Source organism: Eretmochelys imbricata, chromosome 2 (assembly GCF_965152235.1).
Source record: "Eretmochelys imbricata isolate rEreImb1 chromosome 2, rEreImb1.hap1, whole genome shotgun sequence".
Lineage (NCBI taxonomy): Eukaryota > Metazoa > Chordata > Testudines > Cheloniidae > Eretmochelys > Eretmochelys imbricata.
Window position 1 is genome coordinate 261,308,779 of NC_135573.1, and position 20,539 is coordinate 261,329,317.

General features: G+C 46.1%; 1 protein-coding gene across 1 annotated transcript in view; it reads right to left on the reverse strand.

The window, feature by feature from the left end:
- Window positions 1-301: 301 nt before the first annotated feature.
- OBSCN (obscurin, cytoskeletal calmodulin and titin-interacting RhoGEF) overlaps window positions 302-20,539 on the reverse strand; it is a 300,816-nt gene continuing 280,578 nt past the window's right edge. The window contains exons 109-120 of the mRNA XM_077808766.1: window positions 19,013-19,180; window positions 17,843-17,965; window positions 15,148-15,300; window positions 14,420-14,430; window positions 11,189-11,207; window positions 10,249-10,327; window positions 8,740-8,979; window positions 7,703-7,926; window positions 6,866-6,941; window positions 3,868-4,017; window positions 3,560-3,712; window positions 302-1,055 (exon numbers count right to left, since the gene is read on the reverse strand). Coding sequence (XP_077664892.1) covers window positions 302-1,055; window positions 3,560-3,712; window positions 3,868-4,017; window positions 6,866-6,941; window positions 7,703-7,926; window positions 8,740-8,979; window positions 10,249-10,327; window positions 11,189-11,207; window positions 14,420-14,430; window positions 15,148-15,300; window positions 17,843-17,965; window positions 19,013-19,180 — 2,150 coding nt within the window. The remainder of the gene's footprint in view (window positions 1,056-3,559; window positions 3,713-3,867; window positions 4,018-6,865; window positions 6,942-7,702; window positions 7,927-8,739; window positions 8,980-10,248; window positions 10,328-11,188; window positions 11,208-14,419; window positions 14,431-15,147; window positions 15,301-17,842; window positions 17,966-19,012; window positions 19,181-20,539) is intronic.

The following is a 20,539-nucleotide window of genomic DNA, read 5'->3' on the forward strand; positions in this document are numbered from 1 at the left end:
ACAGTTTTTAGACACAATGGAAGACACTAAACTCCAGGATGTTGTGGCCTCTATTTAAAAATCAAACTGAAATACATTTTCCAGTAACTCTGTTCCCACATCTCCCAAATATATCAGAAGAGCTACAAATCAACAGCCCAGGCGCCCAAGTGGCAGAATGCCTTTAGACATGCAAATTCTGTACTTAATGAGGTCAAGGTCATTGTTGTGACATGTGCCTTTGACTGCTGTACAGCTAGTACCAACAGAAGCCTAAGTTAAAGCAGGGGTTAACCCATGTGATAGTGGTATTACAGTGTACCTATTGAGCTGATGATTTTCTATTAACATCTTTCATAATGGAAGAGTTAGCATGGACTCGGCAGTACAGTGGTGAGTTCCACCTAGATACACCTAGAACATTCACCAGCATGGGGGTGTTCCACCTAGATACACCTAGAACATCCAGCAGCATGGGGGTGTTCTGCCTAGATACACCTAGAACATTCAGCAGCACGGGGGTGTTCCGCCTAGATACACCTAGAACATTCAGCAGCATGGGGGTGTTCCGCCTAGATGCACCTAGAACATTCAGCAGCACGGGGGTGTTCCGCCTAGATACACCTAGAACATTCAGCAGCACGGGGGTGTTCCGCCTAGATACACCTAGAACATTCAGCAGCACGGGGGTGTTCCGCCTAGATACACCTAGAACATTCAGCAGCACGGGGGTGTTCCGCCTAGATACACCTAGAACATTCAGCAGCACGGGGGTGTTCCGCCTAGATACACCTAGAACATTCAGCAGCATGGGGGTGTTCCGCCTAGATACACCTAGAACATTCAGCAGCATGGGGGTGTTCCGCCTAGATACACCTAGAACATTCAGCAGCACGGGGGTGTTCCACCTAGATGCACATAGAACATTCAGCAGCACGGGGGTGTTCCGCCTAGATACACCTAGAACATTCAGCAGCACGGGGGTGTTCTGCCTAGATACACCTAGAACATTCAGCAGCATGGGGGTGTTCCGCCTAGATACACCTAGAACATTCAGCAGCATGGGGGTGTTCCACCTAGATGCACATAGAACATTCAGCAGCACGAGGGGTGTTCTACCTAGAACATTCAACAGTATGAGGGGTGTTCCATCTAGATACACCCAGAACATTCATCAGCATGGTGGGGGGTGTTCCACCTAGATACACCCAGCACATTCAGCAGCATAACGGGCACATTCTAACTAGATACATCTGATACATTCAGCAGCACAGCAGGTGTGTTCTACCTAGATATACCAAGCACATTCAACAGCTGTGCTCCACCTAGATATTTCCAGAATTCTCAGCAGCTTAACAGGTACATTCTGCCTGGATGTGTCTCGTACATTCAGTGGCACGACAGGTGCATCACACCCGGATGTACCTGGCATCGCCAGCAGCAGGCAAGCACTGCTAACAAACGGTCTAGCATAAGTGATCTTTGCTGTGTAGAAGAAGCATAATGGAAAACATTGTGCTACTTTGATTGCTTCAGTGAAAAGGCGTGTGTTGTGTGTGGTTGATTTAAAAGGCTATGGTTGGCATTAAGGAAAAATGACCCTAACTTCATCACTGCAGATTCCTGGGGTTGTCACATCTCCCCCGAGCATCTGTGGAACTGGTGTTTGTCCCGGGGAAGAGCTGTTCCTATGAAAGTCACCCCATGAGTGGGCATTTCCTCTGTACCCACGGACACAGATCAGTGCAGCCAACAAAGGTAGCATGCAGAGGTCACTTTCGACAGCAAGCCAGGCAAAGTAGAGAGTTCACTGCAATGAACCACTCACTCAAGGCCCAGAGTATGGCCCTTTGCAGTTTCAGAACAGTCTCTCCCAGATGTGGACAAAAGTTTTCTTTCTGAAAGTGCTCATTTGAGAGAGAATGCCTCGCTCTAAAATCCTAATTGTGCCAAGTCTCTACCTGCAGGGGCCACCTACCCTACAGAAGCCGTATCAATATATCATGGCAGTGACCTGCAAAATCGGCATAAAACTCCTAACAGAGTGTTTTACATTTTTAAGACAACAGATTCAGATAAAGCAAGTTGGGATTGCTTTAAGCTACTAGGTGTCTGATATATTTTCCCTCCGATCATAAAGACTGGAGACTTTAAATACCTGTCCCAAAGCTCATATTCACTGTGGTTATAATCACGGTAAGGATCAATCCTTTGAGGATTTTAGTCCGTGCTGCATATATCACAATGCACAGGGGCATGTGTAGACCCCCCAATGATGCATGCTTTACATTCTGCCACTCTGTTAGTGCATAGCAGAAGAAATTGGCTTGTGTCTGAGACGGCATGATCTGGGCCATCCATAGGAGTAGCATACAAAGGGCTAATTTGGTCTTCCACTGAAAAATCAAGACTATATCAGTGCCTTTTCTCTTGCACGAGCAGGAAGATGGCCACAAATGGCTGTTCTTGAACAGGCAAAACCATGTATCTCCTGTCGTACAAGGTACACGCAAGACTGACTTCCATTGGAAACAAATGTAGCATGGCTCATTCTGGCCTGGTCAGAGGGAGGCTTACCTGGGACAGTTACTGTCTAGGCACCATGAGACTCCCGGTTACAGTCTTGTCTGCAGTAATGTGCAGATTGTGCATGTAACACTCCTGTATTGAGTGTGTTAGTGGCAGGCTTAGCAGCCCGCTACTTCCAGAGGAAAGAATTCTTTTTCAGTGTGCGTGGCAGAGGCCTGTGTTTTGTCTTGGGTTCAGTCCTCACGGATGACTATGGTGGCTGTACGTGAACACGGCCCTGGTACGTTACACACTGGGTCCAGTCACTGTTGCATGCTGATTGTGTATGTCAACTCTAGCCCCTGCTACTATGTGACAGACACATCAGATGCCCTATTGAACAAATGTTATTTATAGCTCCAGTTACCTACAACTCTGCCTAGAAGACACACACACAAACACACACACACACACTACACATTTCATCTGATAGCCACACAATGGATTTTTTTTTAAACAGTGAAGATGTATTTAGTCTGATTCTATCCTGGGGCACTATCATTCAATAGCTTCCTCTGCCCCAGCTCAGTGCTGCATTCCAAGGGAAATCTTTTACTTACTCCTTATGGTTTTGAGAGACAAACTAGACCTGCATATCACATGAGCACAGGTGATCAGAAGCTGAAGCTGCTGTTATCGCAGGGGATCTGTTTAGTAATGACCGAAAGGCTCATGATGTGGCTGGGGGTCTGGTATTTCTGTGCTGCTGCTGGACCTTGTGGGGAGGTCACTGAGCGGCATTATGTGCAGTCTTGGAACTCTAAGGGAAGGATTTTCAAAGCCACCCAGAGATCCAGTTCCCATTCACTCATGTCTAATGGGACCTGCTCACTCAAATCTCTCTCTAAGGCGTCAGGGTCACTGGTTTACTGCAGCAGGTCTGTAACCAGATACAACACTTAGGTTCCAAACCCCCAGTGCAAGTATTTGTCGGGGTGGGGTGGGGCGGGGGAGGGGAATCTATTCTTCACTGGGCTACCAGCCAGTTCACTGAGCGATCATCAGCCCATACTTTGAACACAAGAGGCTCCTTTTCTTCTCCCGTTCTGCTAGGAAACTCCTCAGCTTGGTGGTTGAGAAAGTGACTACCACTTGCTGTCTGCCATCCAATCCCGTCTCCTGGAGCCATGGAGCCTGAAGGCATTCCTCTACCGATGGCCTCCCCCTAGGATAGGAAGAGAGCTAGAGCGTCAACAAGAGTCTGGATCAGAGGGAGACACGCAGTGAGAGGAAGTTAGGTAGCTGGCTAGAGAGAGAGAGAAGAGAGCAGTAACTGGGCCCTGCATAGGTTTGCAGGCTGGAAAGCAAACATCCTCTTACCAGGGATTTGCGCACAGCGTGCTTTGAAGAAATGTCACGGCCCCCCCGGACAGACCCGCGTAGCATCTGGTAAGTTTCACCTTCCCTTTCTTGGCGATTCTCAGAAAGTCACAGGCTACATCAGAACTGAGGGGGTAGTCGGCACTCAGCCTAACACAAAAAAGGAGGGTAAATCGACACGCGAGGGGAAAGGCCTCTTTGTAAATGCAACTGACTGTTCCCAGTTCCTTGCTGAGCACTCCTGGGAAGTGCTGGGCCAGTGCGAGGAAGCAGACCCCACCTGTGCTGTGAAGCATTGCATGGGAAGAGGAAATGGAAGACGAGATGATTTATTGGAGGAAGGGTTCATTAGAATGATTTGTTTGCCTTTTTACTTCGTGTAGTTTTAATGTGCTTGTGCTGGCTGAGTTTTATTGGAGAGCCGAGCCATGCATGAAAGGGTTCATTAGAATGATTTGTTTGCCTTTTTACTTCCTGTAGTTTTAATGTGCTTGTGCTGGCTGAGTTTTATTGGAGAGCCGAGCCATGCATGAAAGGTGGGTGTGGGTTGATTCTGTGTTGCAACATGGCCCCTTGACACCAATCCTGCTGTGCAAAGGGCCTATAAAGGCAGCCCATCGGGGAGTACTCCTTTCACCTCAGACAGTGTGGAGCCAGCATAGACAGCTTTAAACCACTCTATTTCACAACCCTCAGTTCTGGGTGTGTGGCCAGGGAGGAGGGACGTGGCTGGAATGCCACTGTACTCTGGCTATTCTGAGCTGATGCAGTAGGCCCTTAGTGCATCTCTGCTGGTGGATCTCCTTTGAAACTCTAGTGGATTTAAAGCTGCCTTCCACTGATGCAATCCACAATCACAGAAATGCAGGACTGGAAGGGACCTCCATAGGTCATCTAGTTCAGCCCCTGAACTGAGGCATGACCAAGTATTATCTAGACCATCCCTGAGAGGTGTTTGTCTAACCTGTTCTTCAAAACCTCCAATAATGGAAATTCCACAATGTCCCTAGGTAATTTGTTCTGGTGCTTAACCACTCTGACAGTTATCTAGTTTTTTCCTGATGTAAGCAGTGTCAGGATGAGCTCCACCCTGACATCTGGTGGTGAGGTGTGGCAAGGTTACACTAATGTGCAATCTAAATCTCCCTTGCTGCAATTTAACCCATTACTTCTTGTCCTATCCTCTGTGGTTCAGGGGAACAATTTATCACCCTTCTTTTTATAGCAATCTTTTAAGTACTTGAAGACTGTTATGTCCTCACTCAGTCTACAGACTAAACAAACCCATTTTTTTCAATCTTTTCTAGACCATTAATCATTTTTGTTGCTCTCCTCTGAACTTTCTCCAATTTGTCCACATCCTTCCTGAAGAATTGGACAGAATACTTCAGATTATGCCTTATCAGTGCTGAGTAAAGGAGAAGAATTACTTCTCATGTCTTGCTTACAACACTCCTGCTAATACATAGCCCTGCTCTACACTAGGACTTTAGGTCGAATTTAGCAGCGTTAAATCGATGTAAACCTGCACCTGTCCACACGATGAAGCCCTTTTTTGACTTAAAGGGCTCTTAAAATTGATTTCCTTACTCCAACCCTGACAAGTGGATTAGCGCTTAAATCGGCCTTGCCGGCTCGAATTTGGGGTACTGTGGACACAATTCGACTGTATTGGCCTCCGGGAGCTATCCCAGAGTGCTCCATTGTGACCGCTCTGGACAGCACTCTCAACTCAGATGCACTGGCCAGGTAGACAGGAAAAGAACCGCGAACTTTTGAATCTCATTTCCAGAGACCCACTGGGAATTGTGGGATAGCTACCCACAGTGCAACACTCCGGAAGTTGATGCGTGCCTCGGTACGGTGGAAGCATTCTGCCGAGTTAATGCACTTAATGCACTTAGAGCATTTTCTGTGCGGACACACACACTTGAATATATAAAAACGATTTCTAAAAAAACGACTTCTATAAATTCAACCTAATTTCGTAGTGTACACATACCCATAGAATCATAGAAATGTAGGGCTGGAAGGGACCATGAGAAGTCATCAAGTCCAGCACCCAGCACTGAGGCAGGGCCAAGAAAACCTAGACCATCCCTGACGGATGTTTGTCCAACTTGTTTTTAAAAACTTCCAAGATCTCCTGATTAAGCCACTGTGGTGTTTTACCATAATCCCTATCTCTCCTACACTTTGGGGTAGTTTGTTCTTGTGCCCTTAATGTCTCTTTAAAAAACTGCCAGCTCTCCTGAACTCTTTCCCCTTTTATTTGCTTCCCACAGGATCTTAACTACCAATTCTCTGAGTTTGCTAAAGTTTACCTTCTTGAAATCCATTATCTTTAGTCTGCTGTTTTCCTTCCTATCATTCCTTAGAATCATGAGCTCTGTCATGTCATGATCACTTTCACCCAAGCTGCCTTCCACTTTCAAATTCTCATCCAGTTCCTCCTTGTTCGTCAGAATCAAATCTAGGACAGCCTCTCCCCTAGTAGCTTTTTTCACCTTCTGCAATAAACAGTTGTCTCCAATGCATTCCAAGAACTTGCTGGATAATCTGTGCTCTGCTGTGTTATTTTCCCAACAGATGTCTGAGTAGCTGAAGTCTCCCATCACCACCGAGTCCTGCGCTTTGGACGATTTTGTTAGTTGTTTAAAAAAAGCCTCATCCAGCTCTTCTTCCCTGGTTAGTTGGTCTGTAGTAGACCCCGACCATAACATCACCCTTGGTTTTTACCCCTTTTATCCTTATCCAGAGTCTTTCAACAGGTCTGCCTCCCTCTTCTATCTCAACCTCAGTGCAAACGTACACATCTTTGATATACAAGGCAACTCCTCCTCCCTTTTTTCCTGTCTGTCCTTCCTGAACAAGCTGTATCCTTCTATACCGATATTCCAGTCGTGTGAATGATCCCACCACTTTTCTGTGATGCCAATTGTGTCGTCATTGTGATTATTCACTTGTATTTCTAGTTCTTTGCAAGGGAACAACTTACATGATGAAAGCGGTGATGCCGACAGCCCAGATGTCAGTCTGCGGGAGGGCTCCTTGCTCTGACAGCAGTTCTGGAGCTACAAAGGCACAGCAGTATGAGTTGAGTTTCCTTACAAGATGGAACATTTATTCTAGCAGAAAAGCTCAGTGTGATAGTTTTAATCTTTGCTATGCTCCCAAGAGACGAGGAAGAGAAGGTCTGTTACAGAGGACAGGTTGATGCATGACACCCCATGAATATCCTGAGTCATTTAAGAAGCCAAACAAATGGAGACCTACAAACACATCTCCAAAAAGCTTTGTCTTTACTAGGTATATATTGCAAATCTAGTGCTGTGTTCATTGCTTTTGCCCATGCAGTGACTGCATGATGAGACATTGTGCTTCACATTGTCTCACATTTTAAATCAACCAATGTGATATTTATGAGTTACAGTCACTGAGTCAATGGAACAAGCAAGCTGGGAAGGTTGCTGTTTCCACTCAGTTCTAGCCACTGCACCAGCCAACCGCAGGCCAGGGCTAGCACACAGGCAGACTCAAAACCTTCTGAACTCCAGCATCATCCAGACCAGGAAATTCACGGTGAATTCTGGACACTGCAGAAACATCCAGTTCTATAACCTCCATTATAGCACAAGTGGGAATAATTTAAGAGAATTGAGGCCGACCTCAATTTCCTGTTAGCTGGCAACCAACGGGAGCATCTGCCAGGCAATGAATGGGAGCATCTACAAACACATCTATGAAGTGTCGCTCCCACCATTGTCCCAGTTTGACCTTCCATCTAGCAGGGGCCCGAGGCCATGCTGACGTAGCACTGACATACCGTACTCACCCATGGTTTCTACGTAGTCAATGCACCTATCCATGGTAATGACTCTGTCTGGCATGTAGAACTGCGCGTTGCCAAAGTCCAGGAGTTTAAGCAGGTTGGGTTCTGTAATTATCATGTTTTCAGACCTCAGATCCAAGTGCAGGATGTGGTGTGCGTGGAGGAACTCAACTGCACTGAGGATCTGCCATAGATAGTCTCTGACCTCCACCTCTGAATAGGATGTCCTGATAAAGGAAACAGTAAAAATCATAACTGTCCTTCCTGCGTATTTTAATGGCCTGTTCCTGTTCCACTGAAATCAATAGGAAAATTCCCATTAAGTCCTAATAGGATCAGCACTTTTCATCAGCTTCAGATACTTCACAGTCATTAATAATTAACCCTCACGAAGCTCCACTGGGGGAAGGTAAGTAAATATTGTTATGCCTGTATTACAGATGGACACCTGAGGCTGAGAAATTAAGTGACTGGGCTGCAGAGGGTGTCAGTGGCAGAGTGGGACCAGAATGCAGCTCCTGTGGTTAGATCATGGGCTTAGCCTTCCCTTCTTACTCATTAGATGTCATCTGATCAGTTTTCAGCCATTAGGGGGAGGCTGAAGGAGAAATGGGAATAGGTGGAAAGGCTGCCTGAACCACACACAATCCCCATGCCATCTATTGTACATTTACACCTTAAAGGTAGGATTTACGCTCGGCCAGAACGAGCAGCCTCTTTATGGCCACTCGAGAGCTGGGATTTAACGAGAGACTGTGGGAATCAAGGCAGCGAACAGATGCATTCAAATAATTGATGCCCTTCATCTCTGGTGGTGCTCCATAGGTACTGGTTTTGTGGCTGATCCACGGAAGCCGAAGATCCAAACAAGTCTCAGGGGAGTAAAGGAGATGTATCACAAGTGTAGTACGAGATTAGACTGGGGGAAAACCTGGGTGGAAGAAGATGCTCCAGAATGAAGAGGTGGGCAAAAATCCACAATACAGATGCTTCACTAGCTACACCAGCCTCAAAGAAAGCAGGTACAGTGGGATGTGTACCTTTCAGCCAAACAATGGAGTAGCTCTGGCCCCACGCACAATTCCAGGATCAGCACTAGGTGCCGTGGGCTCACGTAGGCTCCTTGCAGCTGGACTATATTTGTGTGATGAAGCTTCCTCAGGACTTGATATTCCTGGAGCACGGTCTGCTTGTCTTCTTGCCGGTAGGGGATAATTTTGGCTGCCTGCGCATTTCCGCTTAATTTTTCCCTGCACTGTCTGACGATGCTGAAACGCCCCCTGGAGCAACAAAAGCACAGGGGCAAGTTAAACTTCTCCTGCTGCTCTTGGAACAAGGTAGCCTGAGCCAGGTTCTGCCCTACCTTAGGATCAACAGCATCCTACTGCTTGTTTTGCATCCAGACCCTGGAGTGAAAACTATGATCATGCTGGGCTGGCATGAGAGACCGTAAGTCTGCACTTCCTTAAAGTGAAAGCGTATGGCTACTTTTAATGGCAGCAGCAAAAGCCTGACCTCTAGTGCCTGTGAATAATATCCGCCATGCATAGGTGCAATGATGGGTATGTTTACATGTTATGTTTGGAGCTGGGGGTGTGAAGGAGCTAGCATGCTAAAAATAGTAGTGTCTTCGGAGTATCACAAGCAGTGTCAGCATGGGCTAGCCGTGCCGAGTACAAACCTGCCTGAACTCCATGGGGACGTACTCAGCATGGCTGGCCCGTGCTGCTGCTCATGGCTGCCCTACTATTCTAGCGTGCCAGCTCGATGACAGCTAGCACCAGTACGTCTCAGTGAACTGAGCTCACAAGCGTAAAGGTAGCCTAAGAGAGAATCCTTTACCAGCCCAGAGGATAGCTGGGCTGTACATTATTGGGCTTCTTAGCAAGAATCCAGTGTTTAGACCCCACATTCTGATTCAGTGTCTTTTACCTTTTAGGACACTGGCTAATTCCCAGATGTGAAATTCCTTGGGGATGGGCTAGTTCCTAAGTGTTGGGGGGGGGCCTCTACAAGGTGATGGAGACTCTTGCCCGGAGTGAGTCCTGAGTGGCCCCATCTTCTCCTCCGTCCCACCTCTTGGAAAGCCCCTCTCCTCTGCCACAGTGTGGGATACAGTAAGGACAATGAAATTCTGGGGGCCTATGGATCTGTTACAGTTGATGTCTGGCTATTGGATTTGAATTGCTATGAACCCCAGGCGCTCAATGGCAAGCTTTATCTACCTGGAAGGAGTGGGATCTGCCCTGGTTGGTGAGTACGTGTATGGAGTTAGTGAGAGACCTACACATGTCCATTTGAGCAGGGTCTGGCTCAGGATTCATTTAATGATGGCAATATCAAGTCAGACAAGAGGAGGGCAACCAAGCAATGCCCAGTATCCTGTGCTACTGGAGATGTTTTCATTAAAACAAAGTGGTAAATGGGCAGGTAACAGGTGGGTGGCCGGTAGGTTTATAAAAGTGACATTTCTGAGTTTTAGGGTCCAAACTGAAGCATTTTCCCCTGAACATTTGAGTGTTTTAACTGTGGGTTTCTGGCCTTTATACCTTTTGATCTCTGTCTGGAAGGCGTAGCTTTGCTGGGTTGGAAAAGGCTCTGCTGGTGCCATTATTTCACTCTCACCCTCTGTAGCAGCTGGGAACGTCTGCTTTGCAGATTGAAACGCTAGAGGGAAAGAGAGACATGGATGTATAAGAGAAAACAACACTAAGTTCAGTTCAAATCCTTGCTTTGTCATCCCTGGGTATCTTCTTGTCAATAGAGATGAAGACAGGCAGCTACCGTATTTCAGATGTCAGCAGGCACATTTGTGAAATGTCTCACAATAGAGGCACCAAATCACATTCTAGTGCAACGGTTCTCAAACTGTGGGTTGGGTCTAGGTTGGGCTTGCTGGATCCCAGGGCTGAAACTGAAGCCCTGAGCCCCACCACCCAAGGACGAAGCCTGAGGGTTTCAGCCCTGCATGTTGGGACTCAGGTTACAGGCCCCCCACTTGGGACTGAAGCTCTTGGACTTCAGTTTTGTCCCCCCTCCACCGCCCGGGTCAGTGGGGCTGGGGTGGGCTCAGGCTTTGGTCCCCACTCCTGGGGTAGTGTAGTAATTTTTATTGTCAGAAGGGGGTCGCGGAACAATGAAGTTTGAGAACCCCTGTTGTAGTGCAAAGAAACACCTTCAGGATTGAACACAGGGTTACTGACACTGGAGCTGGAGGTATAATTTCCAGCTCGGGGGGACATTCACAGGTTAGCTCTGAACAAGCCAGCGCACTAAATCAGCAATGTAGCTGCCATGACACAAGCCACCCCAAGTATGTACCTAGGTCTCTGACAGGATTGCACTCAGGGCAGCCAGCTCGTCATGCCGCTCATGGGCCTGCAGCTACACTTCTATGTTTAGCGTGCTAGCTCAATCAGAGCTAGCATGGGTAGGTCTACCTGAGCTGGAAATTCTACCTCCAGCCCCAGTGTAGACATGTCCCATTACGAGTTTCCTCTGGACTAGCCTATGACATAGGCAGGTTAGAGGACCAGTGGATCTAATGGAAGAACTTGCTGCTCTGTCTCACTGCAAATGGCAAGCAATTAGTCTATATTAGCCTAGGCCACTGGTTCTCAACCTGCCACCTGGTCACAGCCCTCAATGAGATGGCAAGACATTGCCTGTGGACCGGTAACCTGCTTCTACTCCATGTTTCATTTTATCAGCTGAAGCAGAATTTCTGCAGTCACTTGCCATTGGTTCTTCCTGCATATTCCTCTGGAATAGGAGCACCGTATGAAACATGATGGCACCTCCTTGGAAGCACTGTGTGTACTGGCATAAAGAAATTTGGATCGTGGCTCAGGAGAGATTGTGAGATCACAGTATAAAAACGGTTGAGAATTCCTGGCCTAAGGCAAGCATATAGGGCGAGGGTTGGTAAATTACATTGAGATGGGCAAGGCTATTTCTCTGGTGTAGTGGAATCCTTTCAATTGTCCTGGTGATGTCAAGGAATTATGACGTGATTGGAATAACAGAGACTTGGCGGGATAACTCACATGACTGGAGTACTGTCATGGATGGTTATAAACTGTTCAGGAAGGACAGGCAGGGCAGAAAAGGTGGGGGAGTAGCACTGTATGTAAGGGAGCAGTATGACTGCTCAGAGCTCTGGTACGAAACTGCAGAAAAACCTGTGTCTCTGGATTAAGTTTAGAAGTGTGAGCAACAAGAGTGATGTACTGGTGGGAGTCTGCTATAGACCACTGGACCAGGGGGATGAGGTGGATGAGGCTTTCTTCCGGCAGCTCGCAGAAGCTACTTGATCGCACACCCTGGTTCTCATGGGTGACTTTAATTTTCCTGATATCTGCTGGGAGAGCAATACAGCGGTGCACAGACAATCCAGGAAGTTTTTGGAAAGCGTAGGGGACAATTTCCTGGTGCAAGTGCTAAAGGAGCCAACTAGGGGGGGGAGCTTTTCTTGACCTGTTGCTCCCAAACCGGGAAGAATTAGTGGGGGAAGCAAAAGTGGATGGGAATCTGGGAGGCAGTGACCATGAGTTGGTTGAGTTCAGGATCCTGACACAGGGAAGAAAGGTAAGCAGCAGGATACGGACCCTGGACTTCAGGAAAGCAGACTTCGACTCCCTCAGGGAACGGATGGGTAGGATGCCCTGGGGGACTAACATGAAGGGGAAAGGAGTCCAGGAGAGCTGGCTGTATTTCAAGGAATCCCTGTTGAGGTTACAGGGACAAACCATCCCGATGTGTCGAAAGAATAGTAAATATGGCAGGCGACCAGCTTGGCTTAACGGTGAAATCCTAGCAGATCTTAAACATAAAAAAGAAGCTTACAAGAAGTGGAAGGTTGGACATATGACCAGGGAAGAGTATAAAAATATTGCTCGGGCATGTAGGAATGAAATCAGGAGGGCCAAATCGCACCTGGAGCTGCAGTTAGCGAGAGATGTCAAGAGTAACAAGAAGGGTTTCTTCAGGTATGTTGGCAACAAGAAGAAAGCCAAGGAAAGTGTGGGCCCCTTAATGAATGAGGGAGGCAACCTAGTGACAGAGGATGTGGAAAAAGCTAATGTACTCAATGCTTTTTTTGCCTCTGTCTTCACTAACAAGGTCAGCTCCCAGACTGCTGCGCTGGGCATCACAACATGGGGAATAGATGGCCAGCCCTCTGTGGAGAAAGAGGTGGTTAGGGACTATTTAGAAAAGCTGGACGTGCACAAGTCCATGGGGCCGGACGAGTTGCATCCGAGAGTGCTAAAGGAATTGGCGGCTGTGATTGCAGAGCCATTGGCCATTATCTTTGAAAACTCATGGCGAACGGGGGAAGTCCCGGATGACTGGAAAAAGGCTAATGTAGTGCCAATCTTTAAAAAAGGGAAGAAGGAGGATCCTGGGAACTACAGGCCAGTCAGCCTCACCTCAGTCCCTGGAAAAATCATGGAGCAGGTCCTCAAAGAATCAATCCTGAAGCACTTACATGAGAGGAAAGTGATCAGGAACAGTCAACATGGATTCACCAAGGGAAGGTCATGCCTGACTAATCTAATCGCCTTCTATGATGAGATTACTGGTGCTGTGGATGAAGGGAAAGCAGTGGATGTATTGTTTCTTGACTTTAGCAAAGCTTTTGACACGGTCTCCCACAGTATTCTTGTCAGCAAGTTAAAGAAGTATGGGCTGGATGAATGCACTATAAGGTGGGTAGAAAGTTGGCTAGATTGTCGGGCTCAACAGGTAGTGATCAATGGCTCCATGTCTAGTTGGCAGCCGGTGTCAAGTGGAGTGCCCCAGGGGTCGGTCCTGGGGCCGGTTTTGTTCAATATCTTCATAAATGATCTGGAGGATGGTGTGGATTGCACGCTCAGCAAATTTGTGGATGATACTAAACTGGGAGGAGTGGTAGATACGCTAGAGGGCAGGGATAGGATACAGAGGGACCTAGACAAATTGGAGGATTGGGCCAAAAGAAATCTGATGAGGTTCAATAAGGATAAGTGCAGGGTCCTGCACTTAGGACGGAAGAACCCAATGCACAGCTGCAGACTACGGACCGAATGGCTAGGCAGCAGTTCTGCGGAAAAGGACCTAGGGGTGACAGTGGACGAGAAGCTGGATATGAGTCAGCAGTGTGCCCTTGTTGCCAAGAAGGCCAATGGCATTTTGGGATGTATAAGTAGGGGCATAGCGAGCAGATCGAGGGATGTGATCGTCCCCCTCTATTCGACATTGGTGAGGCCTCATCTGGAGTACTGTGTCCAGTTTTGGGCCCCACACTACAAGAAGGATGTGGATAAATTGGAGAGAGTCCAGCGAAGGGCAACAAAAATGATTAGGGGTCTGGAACACATGACTTATGAGGAGAGGCTGAGGGAACTGGGATTGTTTAGTCTGCAGAAGAGAAGAATGAGGGGGGATCTGATAGCTGCTTTCAACTACCTGAGAGGTGGTTCCAGAGAGGATGGTTCTAGACTATTCTCAGTGGTAGAAGAGGACAGGATAAGGAGTAATGGTCTCAAGTTGCAGTGGGGGAGGTTTAGGTTGGATATTAGGAAAAACTTTTTCACTAAGAGGGTGGTGAAACACTGGAATGCGTTACCTAGGGAGGTGGTAGAATCTCCTTCCTTAGAAGTTTTTAAGGTCAGGCTTGACAAAGCCCTGGCTGGGATGATTTAATTGGGGATTGGTCCTGCTTTGAGCAGGGGGTTGGACTAGATGACCTCCTGAGGTCCCTTCCAACCCTGATATTCTATGATTCTATGAAACAGAATGCCAGATAGGCCATTATCTCAGTTCTCAGAGGGATGCCTTCAGCTGCTGGGAGAGTCCTTCTCATTTAATGGATTTCTTTAAAAATAAGCAACAATACAAACAAACCATTAAACTATAGAGAAAAACTATGGGATAAGTTTGACTCGCTAAGCAGAGAAATAGCCCAAAATGAACAAAGGGAATTTTACAGACACAAACACCAATTCACATCAATGAACTACTGAGTTGTGTCTTGTAGACGGCACCAGGGCCATGGCATTTCAATGGACTTTTCACCACTTCCATAGGTGTACTATTAAGCCTACGCTTCACTCAACTGAAACACATTACTCTGATTCTATTCCCTGGGGATTGCCCAAATTAAATGAGCATGCCGGAGCATTAAGTGATCTCACTTAAATGAGCATTAAGTGGTCTTTCCTGTACAAGTAATCTACAGTTTCAATCCGAAGATGCCAAGGCTAGGAGTTCTCACAACTCATCCTGCTGTCAGCTGAGGGACGATCTATGAACAACAGCACCTAGGATTCAAAACCCTAAAACAGACTGGAGGCAATGGAGTTCCTCCAGGTTTATGCTTCATTTCCCCTGAGTGTACACACAAAGAAGGTACGATAGTGTAGATGTTCTACCACCACCCAATAGCTTACCTGTTTGGTCTTTTTCACCAATCTTTACTTTGGCCGACGGGCTGCTGTAAGGTCCCATTCCAGCTTTACTGATGCAGGCTGTCCGGAAGGCGTAAACCAAGCCCCTGGAGAGATTACTGGCATAGTAGCAGCAATCAGCCATGTCAGTAACAAGGGTCTTCCATTCACCATCTTGGCCAAGCAAAGAGAGACACAGGTTAGCACTTGTTCTAGGGATTATCGGGTGTCTTTTGTGCCACCAATTACTGCTGTTCTGGAGTGCAGAAAATTGGTGGCATATTTAAACGAACCAGCTGGGGCTGAAATTATAACCTCACGTTGCCTTGTCATGTTTGTAGTGATCTCATATTTTCACTTCTGAAGCCAGGTATTTTATATTAGAGCCATGCAATGCTCATTGCAGGGGGTGGCTGCGAATGCGTTTGTAGTTTCAGTTCATGTAATTTCATACCTATCCTCCCTGAGCTCCACTTTGAGATTTGAGGTTCAACCATGAACCCCAAACTCAAAGCAAAACCCTGCTCAAAAAACCGCTGTATTTTACTTAGCTTCATGATGAAAGCAAGCAAAACTGAAAACATCGCACCACTATAATTAAGAACCATAAATAAATCCCCAGAATAATTTAAACCTGGGCCCTAGATCACTCAAGGTTTGTTAGGTTGGATATTAGGAAAAACTTTTTCACTAGGAGGGTGGTGAAACACTGGAATGCGTTACCTAGGGAGGTGGTGGAATCTCCTTCCTTAGAGGTTTTTAAGGTCAGGCTTGACAAAACCCTGGCTGGGATGATTTAGTTGGGGATTGGTCCTGCTTTGAGCAGGGGGTTGGACTAGATGACCTCCTGAGGTCCCTTCCAACCCTGATATTCTATGATTCTAAGCTCAAATGACCTTTCAAGGACTCTAGTAAGGGTTTTAGATTTGTAATGGAATCCCGATCCAGATGAGTCTCATGTGATTCTGAGTTTTGTTGAGAACATTTCACATAACTCTACTTTTTATACATTCCGGTTTGCATACTGCAGTTACACATTGTGTTATATAGTATTGTTGTGTCAGCAGGGAAATGGATACACCACAGGCCCAGGGTTAGGGAACAACAGGAACAGATTTATTCAGGTATAAACCCTCATAGAGGAACAACTCCTTACCTAACTCATGACTATCCAGAATGAACTACATATGTATTCAGTGGTTTTCAAACCTATATGATTGCACCCTGCTTCTTTGTGTAGTAGTTTACACACACACCCTGCGACACAAGTACATATACTGATAAAAAAAATCAACATGCAACTCTCACTAAACATTAAAAACAGTAAGGCATTGATTCAAACAGAGCCATTTAAGTACATAGCAATGTAAATTTTAAGTGAGATACTGCTTACTGGCATCACATTCTTGTTACCAGTGTGAAGGGTTTGCCTATTTTTTGGAGCACAGCAATTCCCATCCTGGGTTGGATGCTTGAAACAGCTCTCCAGAGATCCCCTTCTACCTTCAATTAAATGGGCACCCCGCATGGTAGCAAACAGTGGCAATGACTTTGTGTAATGCTGTGCCAGCTTAACAGAAATCCGCCAGAATGCACAGCACCATCTAGAGTCCAATACACAGCATCATCCAAGGACCTGATATGATTCTGGCCGAATCAACGTTGCTAGTTATTCATTGCTGTGGGCAAAATGTGTGCAGTATGTTCTTTTCCCCGAAAATTTCTCATGCCCACACCTCCCAGCAGAATACCTTCCATGCCCCCAAGTCTGAAAACCTCTGATATACACAGATCTAGAGGAAGGCACATAGGACAACTGGGCCCAACTACATTTGGGTGAAATTTTTCGGACAAAACTTTTTTCCTGACAAAAAGTGCTGAATGGTGACATCTAAATGTTTCATGAATTGATGTTGATTTTACTGAACTGTTTCAACTGAAAAGAAGCTAAAAAAATCAGAAAAGCTCAAAACATTTTATTTCAACATTTCAAAATCAAATCCGCTGACTTTTGTTCAAAACAATTTTGCCTTTCAAAATTTTATTTTGGCCATTTTTAAGCATTTTTAATTAAAAAAATGTTTTAAAATGGTAAAAATAAAACCTTTCCATTTAATTAATGCCAAAACAGTGTTTGACCTGAAATTAAATTAAATTTAATTTACTCTACAATTCTCCCAAAATTTCAAAATTTTTTGCTTTGGGTTGACCCAAAATGATCTTTTCCCCCTGATTTTTTAGAATTGCCATGTAATCAAACGTCCGTTAGTTGCACAGCTCTAGGCCCAATGTGGGTGACCTGTAGGTGCTACTGCAAGGTAAATATTTAATATTATTAGTAATAATAAAAGGAACTCAGAGAGGTCAGGCGCTAAAGGCTCTGATCCAAGGCCAGCTGAAGTAAATGGAAAGATTCCCAGTGACTTCAGTGGGCTTTGCATCAGGCTCTGAATGAGTCAGGCAACCCAAATAATATATGACTAAAGGTATAATTATCTCTGAATCAAGGAGACTGTCATTGCACAGATCTTGTACAGGATACTGATGGGAAACTACGTTCTTTGGCACATGGACTGTCTTTTTATTCTGTTTGTACAGCACCTAGCACAATGAGGCCTTGATCCATGACTGGGGCTCCTTGGCACTATGATACTACTACGACTGGACAATCATGATAACAATAATGAGAAGTGGAGACTATCTAGTTCTGCTTTACCTTCGCTCTTGCACTGTACAGTATACGTAACCACGGTGTTAGATTCCACAGGTTTCCAGACCACTTGCACTCCATCCTCATATACCTCCACAATATCAGGGGCGGGGGGACTAGCCAGAACTTCTGTGAGGGAGGCACGGACAATTAAGGGTGTCATAGACAATAGACAGACATGAAGGCCTAGACCCCTCTTCCTCTAACAGATGAGTAATTTTACAGTTGTAGATTTTCTTCCATTCCAAACAGCTGATCCCTTTTGGAATGGTAAACTCTGTTTGCCTGATTTCAAACCTATCAAAAACTTGAAAGTTGGATTCAAACTAGAGTGTTATTGATTTTCCATTCCACTTAGGAGAGACTCTGAAAAAAGGAGCAGAGAGAAAGAACTCAAGGCAAACTGCAGCAAGCATGGCGGAAACAAACACATATATAAACTCCTCTGTATAAGGAGCAGAGATAGGGAGGAGAGAAAAATTCCATGGAAAATATAAACACAATCTGTCAGATGCATGCTTGGTGTAAACTCCATTAACTTCAACAGACTTACATCATGGAAATATCTGACTCAGTATATACAATGAATACAAGCTATGCATTTGCACCAACCTAGTTCTGGGAGATAGGTGAATTCTTCGTAGGTAAAAACATATTTTGGTTGTTTTCTAAAACAGAATAATCTTTGAAAAACCCAGGAGTTTGAAAAGGTATGCAATTTGAACTAGTTTTGTGAACATCAGTTTACTAACCATCACATTCTATCAGATCCGCCTGTCCTTACTTCTGAATGTCACTTGCTTTAGTTTTTATAATGATCTTACTTGCTAAAAAAAAAAAATGGTATTTGTATTTCCAGCCTCTACGTTCCAAGGTCTTCCAGTTCCAACCATCTAAATTAAGGTTTCTACACTACGGTCAATGCGTCAGCTTTCACCAAGGCACCTTGAAGCATCTGTACTATTGGGGTGTTGAGGCTAAAGTGCAAACGGAGACAGATACGTCGCCTTTGCTGCCTTCCCATCTGGAACTTTCTCTGTGAGTTCCCAGAAAACGAAGTATCCCTCAGTGGAAGAAAATCTATTATGCAACATGTCTGCTAATTCTGGATATAATCCTCGAGTGAGAGCTGTACAAACCAGGCATCTACTTCCTTGAATTACTTCCAGCTCTTACCTGCCTTCCTTATTACACAGGAGGTGGATGCTGTACCCAGGGAGTTGCTGGCCGCACATGTGTAAATACCAAAATCCTCATCCATAACCACCAATATGGTTAAAAGCTGAAAGTTTTTGAGTGTGGCTGAGATCAGTATCCTACTGCTGCTGCGAATGGGCACCCCATCTGTAAGGCAGAAGGAATAAGTCCTTAAATTCTACTGAGATGGCTAAGCCCTGGTCTACACTAGGACTTTAGGTCGAATTTAGCAGCATTAAATCGATGTAAACCTGCACAGTCCACACGATGAAGCCCTTTATTTCGACTTAAAGGGCTCTTAAAATCGATTTCTTTTCTCCACCCCTGACAAGTGGATTAGCGCTTAAATCGGCCTTGCCGGCTTGAATTTGGGGTACTGTGGACACAATTCGACGGTATTGGCCTCCGGGAGCTATCCCAGAGTGCTCCATTGTGACCGCTCTGGACAGCACTCTCAACTCAGATGCACTGGCCAGGTAGACAGGAAAAGAACCGCGAACTTTTGAATCTCATTTCCTGTTTGGCCAGCGTGGCAAGCTACAGGTGACCATGCAGAGCTCATCAGCAGAGGCGACCATGATGGAGTCCCAGAATCGCAAAAGAGCTCCAGCATGGACCGAACGGGAGGTACGGGATCTGATCGCCGTATGGGGAGAGGAATCCGTGCTATCAGAACTCCGATCCAGTTTTCGAAATGCCAAAACCTTTGTCAAAATCTCCCAGGGCATGAAGGACAGAGGCCATAACAGGGACCTGAAGCAGTGCCGCGTGAAACTGAAGGAGCTGAGGCAAGCCTACCAGAAAACCAGAGAGGCGAACGGCCGCTCCAGGTCAGAGCCCCAAACATGCCACTTCTATGATGAGCTGCATGCCATTTTAGGGGGTTCAGCCACTACTACCCCAGCCGTGTTGTTTGACTCCTTCAATGGAGATGGAGGCAATACAGAAGCAGGTTTTGGGGATGAAGAAGATGATGATGATGATGAGGTTGTAGATAGCTCACAGCAAGCAAGCGGAGAAACCGGTTTTCCCGACAGCCAGGAACTGTTTCTCACCCTGGACCTGGAGCCAGTACCCCCCGAACCCACCCAAGGCTGCCTCCTGGACCCAGCAGGTGGAGAAGGGACCTCCGGTGAGTGTACCTTTTAAAATACTATACATGGTTTAAAAGCAAGCATGTGAAAGGATTACTTTGCCCTGGCATTCGTGGCTCTCCTGGATATACTCCCAAAGCCTTTGCAAAAGGTTTCTGGGGAGGGCAGCCTTATTGCATCCTTCATGGTAGGACACTTTACCACTCCAGGCCAGTAACACGTACTCGGGAATCATTGTACAACAAAGCATTGCAGTGTATGTTTGCTGGCGTTCAAACAACATCCGTTCTTTATCTCTCTGTGTTATCCTCAGGAGAGTGAGATATAATTCACGGTCACCTGGTTGAAATAGAGTGCTTTTCTTCAGGGGACACTCAGAGGAGCCCATTCCTGCTGGGCTGTTTGCCTGTGG